This window comes from Psammomys obesus, unplaced genomic scaffold (assembly GCF_907164565.1).
Source record: "Psammomys obesus unplaced genomic scaffold, mPsaObe1.curated_primary_1811, whole genome shotgun sequence".
Classification (NCBI taxonomy): Eukaryota; Metazoa; Chordata; class Mammalia; order Rodentia; family Muridae; genus Psammomys; species Psammomys obesus.
Window position 1 is genome coordinate 52,215,950 of NW_026585644.1, and position 11,832 is coordinate 52,227,781.

The 11,832-nt window shown below is 41.0% G+C and overlaps 1 protein-coding gene across 2 annotated transcripts in view; it reads right to left on the bottom strand.

The window, feature by feature from the left end:
* The window catches only part of Fshr (follicle stimulating hormone receptor), a 185,104-nt gene that overhangs the window by 10,236 nt on the left and 163,036 nt on the right, over positions 1 to 11,832 (bottom strand). The window contains exons 6-8 of one of the 2 annotated variants that reach the window (XM_055623228.1): positions 10,696 to 10,773; positions 6,536 to 6,604; positions 6,352 to 6,426 (exon numbers count right to left, since the gene is read on the bottom strand). In XM_055623228.1, the coding sequence (XP_055479203.1) occupies positions 6,352 to 6,426; positions 6,536 to 6,604; positions 10,696 to 10,773 (222 nt within the window). The remainder of the gene's footprint in view (positions 1 to 6,351; positions 6,427 to 6,535; positions 6,605 to 10,695; positions 10,774 to 11,832) is intronic. The other variant, XM_055623235.1, reaches the window with a different exon arrangement.

Genomic DNA, 11,832 nt, shown 5'->3' on the forward strand with positions numbered 1-11,832 from the left:
CACACACACACACACACACACACACACACACACACACACACACACACTTATTGCCTGGCTATGATTTTCCCAGGAAACTTAGAAATATGATGTTTGATTTTATAATTCCCTTATAAAAATGCTCTTCACTCTTACGTGGTAAATACCTATGGCGTGTAATAAAATAGACATCAGTTATTCACATCCTCATGAAAATTGGTGGTTGTGACTGGACTGGTTGATTTTAGTTGTTAATAGTGGGATTAAGGGATACCCAGCGCTGGTATTTCTGAGCAGCTATGGAGATAGTCCAGAAGACTGTACTTAAATCAGTAGAGTGTAGGGAAGATTTGTCTTTGACCGATGTGAGTGTGCAACATACATTTGAAAGAAAATTCCCCTCTAGCACACCTTTCTTTCCCCACTCCTCAAATAGTACAAGTCCGGATTCACCAGCCTTTGGCCTTGCACCAGAAAGTCTTTGAGCTCTCTGTTATTGGTCTGAGGGTTTGAATTTGGACTACGCCATACTATCAGATGCCCTAATTCTCCCTGCTGTAGATGGCCTACCGTGGGTTTCTAAGTTATCACAGTCACATTAACTAAGTCCGTAGTGAATCTCATCTCAGGTATCTGTATGTGTCTGTTTGTTATAGGTTATATGTCTCTGAAGAATTGTGATTAGTGCAATCACTATGTGGTTAGTGACATTTGGTTAATATTTCAAGATAGCCCAGAATACAAAAGAAAACCCAGTGAAGGCTATTGTAAGGAATCATGTTATGAGAAATACAGGGAACCATGGAATGGGATGAGAATTCTGGGCTCTGAAAACCAGACAGAGATTTAGAATTTATAAAAGATAGAAAAATGACTCATTAAAATCTGCAGTTTTCTAGTCTTGAGTACTTGGAGCACATAGTAGGTTTTCAACATATTTTATATCAAATGAACTGGAAAGAAGGAGATTGAAGGCAGTAAGGACATGTAGTGGCTGTAAGAAATTCAGGCCTGCGTTGAAACACTCTGTCTTCCCATACTGCCACTTCATCAGTCACAAGTCTTCAAGCAGTCCAGTGTGGTGGCACACAACTGTAACCTCAGTGCTGGAGTGGGTGAATCAGGACTGCTGTAGGGTCAAGGATAGCCTGAGGTATAAGGTGAGTTCCAGGCCAGCCTAGGCTACAGGGTAAGACATGTTCCAAAAATCCAAACTCAAACCAAAGTCATGGTTTTACAGTTATCAATCTGTTCTGCCACCAACAGCCTCTGTTGAAAATTCCCAGCATGGTCATCGCACTAGCGGGTAGCACGGATCCTTCTGCCAGAGGCTTCCGGGTGGGCACTGCTTTGGTTTGTTTCAGGCCCTTCTGTTCCTGCCACCTAGCTCGGTGCTAGACACACAGTGGCAAGTCTGCTATTGACTCTTTAGCCAGTACCTGAGAATGTTCAATTCTCCCTTGTTCTTGGTGGCTGCACGGGGTAGCAGGAGGTGTGGGCTGATTTGTCTAAACCTTGTCTTCTAGCCTGGTTGGGTGAAATGGCTATCATTTTTCTTTTAAAATATAATTTTGGTTAATGTTTCAATCTATACTGTATTTTGGCAATGAAACAGTTTTGAAACTTAAGACTCTTAGAAGTGCCAACAGAGACTCCACAGGCTGATGGCAGAGTCCCCGGAGATTTAGTAATCCTAAATTGTTTCAGCATTGTTAGGATTCTTGGTATTGAGTTACAGAGTGGTAAAGAAGAGAGCAGTGGGTAATGACACAAAGGCAGGAAAGGCAGGAGTTAAATAGTGCTCCCTGCCCCTTTAATAAAGTCTGTTATAGCCACTGCCACAAATTTGATTTGAACAATTTCTATTTTTCCCAGCAAAGATGTTATTACAGGTCAATCATTTCCATAAGTGAGAGCACATTTCTGGTGTATTTTACATTGACAGATGGCTAGAAGACCTCTCTTTCATGATCCCAGGCGGGATAAAAAGGCAATTTACTATCTATAGGACTGTGGGTACACTGGTAATGGAAGAGAATCATTCTTATACAAATAACTCAGTGTTTGAATCTGAACTATCAAATGAATCTGAGCTATAGCCAAATCAATTTGATAAACCATCAGAATATGATTGTACTGGCTCCAGCCTGCAAAGGCAATACATTAAATTTTCCCCACAGGAAACTGTTTCCCAAAGAAACAGCAATTGCTTGATTGCTTAAAAAAAAACCCAGCTCCAGTGAGTTCAAAATATCAGGTGAAAACTTAGATGGCTGCTGATGTTCAAGGTCGAGACTCATAAGAGGAATTGATGCCGTTCCTGTGAAACGAGATGGAGCTTGTCGGCTTCCCACATCCTTTCCCTCTTTGCAATCAAACAACTTAAACTTGTGTGTTCAGAGGCTCACTGTTCTTCAGGTAGCTAGAAATTTCACCTTCAGGAAAAAGCAGTCATTAGTTTGGGTAAGCGCTCCCAAATCCCTTAGAAGGTTTTGTACTTACCTGCAGGAAACAAAGGAAGAGGCTATGGGAAAGGAAGACATTCTGGGTATATACTGTGAAGACTGAACAAGGCTTTTCAGTTCTCTGGAGCATAGTGTTCAGAGTGCTTCCGGGTCTACCAGCATTAGCACCACTGGAGGACATTGTTAGAGATACTACTTCTTAAGCCCCGGCTTGGAGATTCTGAATCATCCCTCTCCCACTTTTGAGACAGGGTCTCATGTGGCTCAGGTTGGCCTCCAACTTGCTATCCAGCCAATGAACTTGAACTTCTGATCCTCTTGCCTCTATGTCTAGAGTTCAGCAATTATAAGTGTATAGTTTCATGGGGTGCTGGGGATTAAACCTGGGGCTTTGTACCTGGTAGGCAAACACTCTCCTAACTAACCTATGCCCAGAGTCAACGAATCAAGCATTCTTAGTGTTAGAATTAGCATCTGTGGTTTAAAAAGATGATTGTGGTGCACAGTCATATTTAGAAGCCTTGCTGCAGCCCAGTCAAAAAGCACTCATTACTGAGACGGCTCATAGCTGTGTTCCACTCCAAGCTCTCCCTAGGCTGACTCACATGATTTGGCTCTTTCCCAGGGTCAGCTGCACCCAGTGACACTTGTGAAGAGCCATGCTTCCTTGCCATATTTCAATATATCTTTAGGGACCCATCTTAATTCTAGGCCTCTCTGTGGGATTCCCTGATCTGTTATAAATGCTTTGCCATTCAGTTATCACTCAGCCAGACTGGGCTCCCACCAAGTATTCCTGACATACCCAGAAAACACTTTGTAGTGAACCTCCTGGATTCAGAAACCTGTAGCACTTTTTTCTTGGGGGTGGCAGTTTGCGATCTGACCCAAGACATGGCTAAAGCAGTGGCTTGAGTAGCAGCTGCTGTGTAGTGGTTATCCGCGCATAACCCTGTCTCTACTCACTTGTTTAAAGCCCTGGAGGAGGCTGGTCATCGAAGCAAGCAGCCCACTGGGCAGGTTTAATTGAGTTGTTGCACAACATTGCAGAAATAGGAAATGAGATCAGCTGTCATCTGCCTGCATCTCAGTTATCAGGCAGAGAGGCATGAAGGACATTTGGGATAACACAAAAGCCCCAGAAGGGGAGGCTGGAAGTTACTGTGATAACTTGTCCTTGAAGGGACAGAAGGAACTCAGCGGTTGCATGCTGGGATTTCAGCCAGGTTCTTGCACATATGTCCTCATTCGTTGACATGAAAAGGTATGGGATATGGGATATTATTTTTGCCTAATATCATTTGGTGGTGCTTTTTGAGACAAGACCTCACTATTTAGCTCAGGCTAGCCTTAGACTTACTATGTAAGCAACTCAGCACAACTACATCTCATGGAAAATCCTCCTGTGTCTTCCTTCAGAGTTCTGGGATTATAGTGTAGCACCAGGCTTCACTACCATTTTTGAGTCAATCTAAGTGTTTCTTAATTCCACTGGATTTTCTACAAACTTTGTTCCCCTAATTCTGTGCATATATGTTCCAGCAGTAGAGGGAATGATAACACATTCCTGTAAAGTAAGGGCCCTACAGAATTGCTTTTGCTGATGCCATCTCCCCTTCTGCCTACATTCATATCAGGCACGGATGCGAGCTATTTTGTGGTCTCCATTAGCATTCTGAGGAGATACACTATTGGTGCCTTTGCCTGCTTCTGCAAGCTCAGCAGGTGATGACCCATGCCATGTTTCTGTGTCACTGACCTGTGTTCTTAGGATTAGAGGCTGATGTTCATAATTATTTCCCCTTCTCCTTTAGTCTGCCATCAGTTGTTGGGGGTCTGATGACTAATTTTCCGATGCTTTAGTTGATGAATTTATGGTGGAAACACATGGGAATGTGAAGTATCAGCACTAGTTTATTTCTCAAACTGTGTTGTTTATGGCGATAGTATGACCCTCAGCGGATCACTTTCCTCCTCTGGCTCTGGATTCCTCAGCTGGGTAATGAGCCATCTGTGGGTCATAACCAGTGCAACATTTTCAGGAGCATGCAATAGGTTATGGCTCTATAGCTCCAACAGGTTGCATATTGAAAGCATATCCTACCAGTGACACGTTCTTCCAAGAACAGAGAGATCATCCGAAGTACTCAGAATTTTTGGCAAAGTGAAATGGACAAACTTCCACCCATCCACAGAGCATCAGAAGTGCTTTGTCAGAGAGTCTGCTTGTTTTCCAAGAACTCTCAGAAATCAGAAAACATTGAGTATTATGGGTTCTAAATATTCCAGACCCTTGAACACATGGACTACATTCCTGGCACTATCCTCTGTGTACCACATTGTACTTCAAACAACATAATCTGATATAGTAAGATAGATCAGTAAGTAGAATGATAAACTAATTCCCCTTTCATAAAATGTCCATGGGATGAAGAACTTCTTTTGATTTTCTGTACTACACAAATGTCACAAATGAGAGTTGTACATCCATGCATACATATGCATATAGACATATCTATGGGCATATGCCTTCAAGCCTCAGACAGTAGTAAATAGATACCACTGTTTTTTCCTGCTTCTTAAATGAGGAAGCTGAGGCTTAGAGAGGGAAAGGACCAAGTTTTAACCAAGGCCTCTGCTTTAATAAGGTGGTGCTTCTTGCTGGCTCATGTTGCCCATCTAAACCCAGGCACTTGGGATTAATGGTCGAGTTTAGTCAGGATGATAAATCTATCTTAATACATATTTCCCTTTTTCCAAAAGGTAGAGCCTATTTCAAAATTATAGCATACCCCTTGTCATCAATAATGGACATTTGTGGACATTACTGTTCTGCCACACAGAACATGATTTTGGAAAAATATTCTATTACAAAAGAGAACACAAACAATTGTGAAGGTGAAAGTGATGCTAGGTGATGCTGGGTGGGAGGTAAATGAGTATGCATGGAAGCCTATGGTGACCGGCAAACAAGAGGACCGGAATGTGACTACCAAATGTCTACATGAAATTTAGACAGGGGTAAAAAACCTCAGGTGTGGCGTAGGTATATTTATTTGTTCCCCAGACTCCTGCCCCTATTTTCTGCCTTTAACATGTTATTTCTGAAGAACATTCTTTAATTCAGTGGCTCTTGATAAAGTCCAGAAAAACACATTAAAAAAGACCTTTAGTAGTTGTGTTACAGAGTGCTCCTCCACTCCGCTCCCACAAAAGCAATGGGCATCACAGGCAAAGTCACTGATGGCTGAGCGTTTTACAGAGACTTGAGAGAAGAAAGACCCAGAGGATCACCAATGAAAGGGGGCATGGATACGAAGAGAAGTGAGCAAAGGCACTTTTAAAGAAAGGAATGGGCAGTGCTGATGGGGGAAGCGACGCAGGGAGCAGGGTCAGATGCATGTGCATCTCACTGCATTAAACGAATGTGTATGTACCCTGGGTACTGAGGGTAAGGAAGGAGAGCCAAGCTATACCCGCCAAGGAAGAGACATATAGCAGAGCACCTGGTTTAGTCATGAGTTACACCATTTGGTCTGAAATCCATTCTATAAGACTTGTATTACTTTTGAGTGAGTTGGTTACCTCCTCCAAGAAATTCAGTTTTTCCTTCTTCAAAATGGCAAGATGGTTTGTTTTATAAGGGTTTGCATGTTTTAACCCCTTAGAACACTAGCATTCAGCACATGATCTTTACATGTTATTATTGTTACCATTTTATTGAAAGTCCTACTGTAGATCAACTTTAAATTATTTCCAAAAATCTTGCAGGTATCAGCAACCAAAATTGACCTTGTTTGCCTCCTCTCTCTTGGAAAGGGATAGGTGGAGAAAACTGGTGGCGAAAGTTAACTTCTAACTTATATAAGTTGAGCTCTTCTACATGGAAATAGATGAAGATACTCACAAAATGACTGGCCCAGAGGCTCCCTGGAAAACATCATTAGGCAATTCTTCCAAATTATTGTTATCACTTAGATTCCTGGGGATGGAGTTGGAGAAAGAATAAGAAAAAGAAAACCACATAAATATCTCTGTTATAAGAGCCATTTCCCTCTAAATGGCCTGGGAGAGCAGTCAGGGCTACTTACAGTTCATCTAGCTGGGTTCCATTGAATGCACAGTTGTGTATTTCTTGAATCCCATTCTTATTCAGCCATCTGAAATAAAAGCCCATTAAAAACTTAATAATGTCAGTTCCAGACAATACAGGAGGTTTATAATTGGAAGCACTGGGGCAAGGCCAGATAGCGTAGTTAGTGGCATAAATAAGATGCAACCCTTAAGCCCAGGAATGGAAAGAAAGGGAGACTGAGGCTCGTGTATTGCCATGTAACCTTTTAAAATTTGTATTGTGTCTGTGTATTATCTATTCACAGGAATAACTGAGCTTTGTGGAGAAGAATGAACCAATGAAATTTAGTTTTTTTAAGGAGCACTCTCTATAGATTCTGTACCTATAAGATCTCTGTATACTTTACCCATGTTCAGAGAGAATTCTGTAGGAAGATTAAAGATCTCCTCTGTCTTGAAGGATATAAATTATAATTATTGAACAAACATATCTAAGACAGAGAAAGAACAATTTGTGTCACCTTTATGCTCTTCACCCATGCTCACCTACAGCAGTAGGCTGGGCTGTTATCAGAAAGTGATCTAATTAAGTTGTCAGACAACCTGAACATCTCCAGTGACCCATGGGGCCCTGGTTATTGGAGGTCTGTGGAGGTGGCTCTGGGTTAAGGCAGAAAGGAAGAAAAATCAATTACAGCGACTGTGGGCCGTGGCAGGATGAACTTGTGTGAGTGGCCATTTCTGAGCTCTGGGGGAGGTGGGGCTGGTGTACATAGTTGTGCTCATTGTACTGATTGCTGAGAATAAGGTTTGCTTGGACAGGGGTGCCACAGGCCACCTTGGGCCATCAGCTCTGCCCTGTTCTCCTCCTGAGTGGACTTTCAAACAAAAACAGCTCCCCACAGTCAGGAGAGCCCTCTCAGAGCCTCAGACCACCGCTAGCGTTTGCTCAGGGCTTCTCCTTGCCAGGCTTGGTGGGTTTACTAACAGCCCTGATCTGAGATCGGACCCAGAACAGCTACTTCAGGACTCCAGATAGTTCTTAGGCTGTGATAGCAGCTAGAAGATGTTTAAAAAAAACGACAGGCAAACAACCATGTGTCTTTTTCTCCCCTCTTCAAGAAAGCCAGTGAGCTAAAAACCAAGAGAGGAAAAAAGTAAACCCTTTCAAATATTAGCTACCAAAATGTGGTTCCTCAAAGAGAATGTGCACTCCATCTTGCTCCCCAACCCCTGCCCTCTACCACCACTACTCTGAAAAGTCCCTCCCAGAACCATTTAGACTGTAGATACATCAGCCTGTCCAGCAGTATGACCATCACTGGGGCAGCAGTCTTTAACCCTTGGGATGCTTATCCATGGAGGTTTGAAATCAACTACAAGTGTCAACACATTTTCTCTACTTTATGAACCAAGAGGCAAGATTAGGGTTATATAGGTTCTTGTAAAATGATGTTACAAATTTTATTGAACAAATACAAAATATAGTAGTTAAGTAAAATAAGTTTTTCTTTTGTAATATATGTCAATTGTAGAAGCCAATGTTATTTACAAGCTAGACTTGGCCTATGCATTTTACTTGGCTGATTCTGAGTCTTTGCCCAGGACTCTGTAGACCTGTATAGGCTCTACCTACTTGCCTATAGGCTATATAATTAATCTTTCCTGCACAAAATTATCTTGTAGAATGACATTGATATAATGAAAAATATATAGACTACAATAATTATTGTATTAAAAATAGCCCCTTGTCTTTATACTTTTATTGATTAGCAGATTACATCATACAGGAGAAGATTTTTTATGTCAATGGTGTATCATCACACAAAATCAAGACCCCTTTCCCTTGGCTTCATATTAGACAGTTGGACTCTTAGGCTACTAACACCAAAATATCATCAGCAATAAAGTGCACTCCTAATCTCTGTCTCTGGCTCTTTTGTGGTAAACTCAAGACCTTGATCTTGCTGGATATGCTTTGTACCTCTGGGTTATATCCCCAGCCACATATATATTACATGAGTGTGTGCTACATACAAATATTTACATTTAAATATGCGCACATTTAAATTCTGAGACAAGTTGCTCATGATAGGTCTGAACCGATCCTGCAGTTCAGACCAGCCTTGAGCATATATACATAGTTTTCCTGTCCTGCCCTCTATGAAACCAGGACTATAGACCTATATCACTAGCCCTGATTCCCAGTCTCTTAAGTCAGGGAATGGATTAAGACAGGGAAGCCTGATTTAAAACCCACCAATAATGATGGTGTTTCTGATGATGATGGGGATAACTACCATCTGTGTGATTTCCTTCTGAAGAAAACTCCCTCAGGATTTCCTAGATCTTGTTTTGTTCATTGAGTCAAATGACATGCTCACTCAACAGAGACTTCTCTTGATGAGTGAAGTTGATGAGTGCCTTGCTCGTTAAAACTCATGAAGGATGGGCAAACTAGGTGGGAGGCAACTAAGGAAGAGAGAAGACATGAATAATACAATACTCTCCTGAGGCCAAACCTGCTGGAAACAGTGATCTCAAATACAACCTACTCTCTCATCTCCTAAATTAGGCCATCTTTCTGGAAGACCATCACCAAGTACTTTCCCCAGCTTTTTTTTTTTTTTTTTTTACTTCTTTTTTTTACTTCTTTTTTTTTTTTTTTTTACTTTTTTACTTCTGCTTTCTGTGACAGTGGTGGGTGAGAAATGGCACAGAGGTCTTATGAAATGTGTTTTTATTGCTCATTTTTTGAGTCAATACTAAGGGCCTGATAATCTTAGGATGTTTAGAACAAATAAATGTTTATATTTGTCTTTAGAATGGACTTCAGAAGTTTTGAAGATTCAGTGAGGTAAAGAGCTTTTCAATGTTTAGCACCATTTTGTTCCATTTCCCCTGAGTGCATTGGATGGCTCTTTTAGGCAAAAACATTCCTGTATTAAAGGTACCCAGACTAAGAACAACTGGAGATTTTCAGCTGCAGTAAGTAAAAATCCTCTGACTCTATTATCTATGGATTAAAGAGCAGACAAGGTAAGAAAACAGATGTTGTCTTCACAAGTATGAATTTATCTTTCACAGACATGTCTGAAAAATGTTGACTCGCAAGAGCAAAGTATCCTCTCTTGAAAAGTGTGTGGTGAAGGAATCACATAGTGCCCATAAACAAAATGGTGAAGAACAGACAGGATCTGGATGGCGTTTTCTGCTCTAGGCGAAATGTACAGAGTAAAGTTCATTTAAAAACAAAAGCATGAGAAATCACACCATGAAATGAACTCATAACAATTTGTAAAACAGGAAGATAGAATTATTTTCTTACAAGTAAAACTAACAATCAGAGATTCCCCAGTTGTCACTCCTAGCATCTAAATTTCATGGATCTCAGTTTGGGTAGTTCATAATACCTCGTTTCTTAAAAAAAGACCTGAAGGATAACTCGGATATAAATAATTGATTTATAAGCACAAGGGCTTGAGCGTGACACCCAAGCCCCTACTTTTTAAAAGCCATGTTATAATTCCAGCACTAAGGAGGTAGTGGTAGGACACTTGAGATTTGCTGACCAGCTAACCCGGCCTGCTAGTTCTCTTGGGTGGACTGCCACCCTGGCTACGAACAGAGAGGATTAGAAAGTCATTCATTAATGATCCTGGGTGCATTGAAAAACTTCCCCAGAATTCAGACAGATTAACTCAAACTCATTAACAAGTGTGATTCTTGTAAGCACAGGAGACCATCATCCTGTACTCAGCATGGGCTTGATGGGAGCTACTTCCTGTGATTAGAAGGGAGAAGCTTTATCTCCTGAGTCCACCTCCTTCCCCATCATTCTCTTTCAGCAACAGAAGGCTTGCCAGGCAATAATTATCTTTATTGACATACAAGCTATTCTGTCCTTTGGAGCAGATGCTGCATCACGGGAGACCATCATTCAAAGAACAATTTTAAATACTTGAATCACACTATAGAATCATGAATTATTAACATGACTCCATGTTGCAATTCTGAGATGTAAAAATAAGAGGAAAACAGAAACCATAGAATGATTTAAATGGTGAAATGCCAAAGGTAGACAAACACAAACAAAGGCTTAGCCCATTATAAGCAAGACAGAGAACAGTAAGTGAAGAGTCAAGTGTTAGGTCACTGGTCTTTTCTCCTTACTTACAGAATCACGCTTTCAAAACTCAGTCCCATGAAGGAATTCCTGGCAATGATGTGGATGTTTATGTTATCTTGAATGTCTCTAAGAAGAAAGCACAGACAAATGAGATGTTTGTGTGGGCTCCACCTGTGTCACTGTCCTACACCCAGTTTGCTGGCACCATGTGATTTACAGCTGGAATAACACTTGGGTAGAATTTTTGTTCAGAGGATAACATCTCAAAGTTTGGTCAAAAATTAGGCCTGTTTGTCTGTAGGGTGTTAGTTCTCAAATATGAAATTGCATCCCTGTAGAACCTTTTCTCTTTGGAGGATTCCTTAGAGGATGTCCCTATCTTGAGGATCTTGTCAATATAGTTCCTTGTTAGCCTTCTTTCCACAGCTGGTCTCTGCTCAGTAGGATAGACACAGAAACTGACCTGTTACCTACATACTGTCCTCTCTATTCATTTTATCTGTCTCTTCTCTTCCTTTCTCATTCTTCTAATACATTCTTGGTACATGTGTGGGTCAGAGGACAGTCTCAGATCATTCTTCAGGTACCACCAACCTTTTTTTTGAGACAGCATTTGCCGTTGGCCAAGAACTAGACTAGCAGGTTAGGATAGCTCACCAGCAAATCTCAGGTAGCCTTCCGCTACCTCCTTAGTGCTGGAACTCTAAGCATGGTGGTACATGCTTGGGGTTTAGAAAGTGGGGTCAAACTGTCACCCTCATGCTTATAAACCACTTACTTATATCAAAGTTATCCTTTTTCTTATATGTTTTCCCATCTTTTTTTCTTGAGCCACTATATATATATATATTTTTTTTCTTTTCACATTAAAAGATAGAGATAATGTTTTTTTTTTTTTTTCCTGTTTGTTTCACTTATCGTTTCATCAGATTGACCTACCTCAACTGGTGAAAATATGACAGCAGAAGTGCTAATAGCTAGAAACAATTCAAGAAGTTTAGAGTATTCTTTCTGTTCTCTGTCTTCAGCTCCTTATACCCACCCTCTTTTGGAGTTTGTCCAGATTCTTACAGGCTTACATGTAGAAGTAAAGTTCTTTTTCTTTTCCCTTCCCTTCCCTTCCCTTCCCTTCCCTTCCCTTCCCTTCCCTTCCCTTCCCTTCCCTTCCCTTCCCTTCCCTTCCCT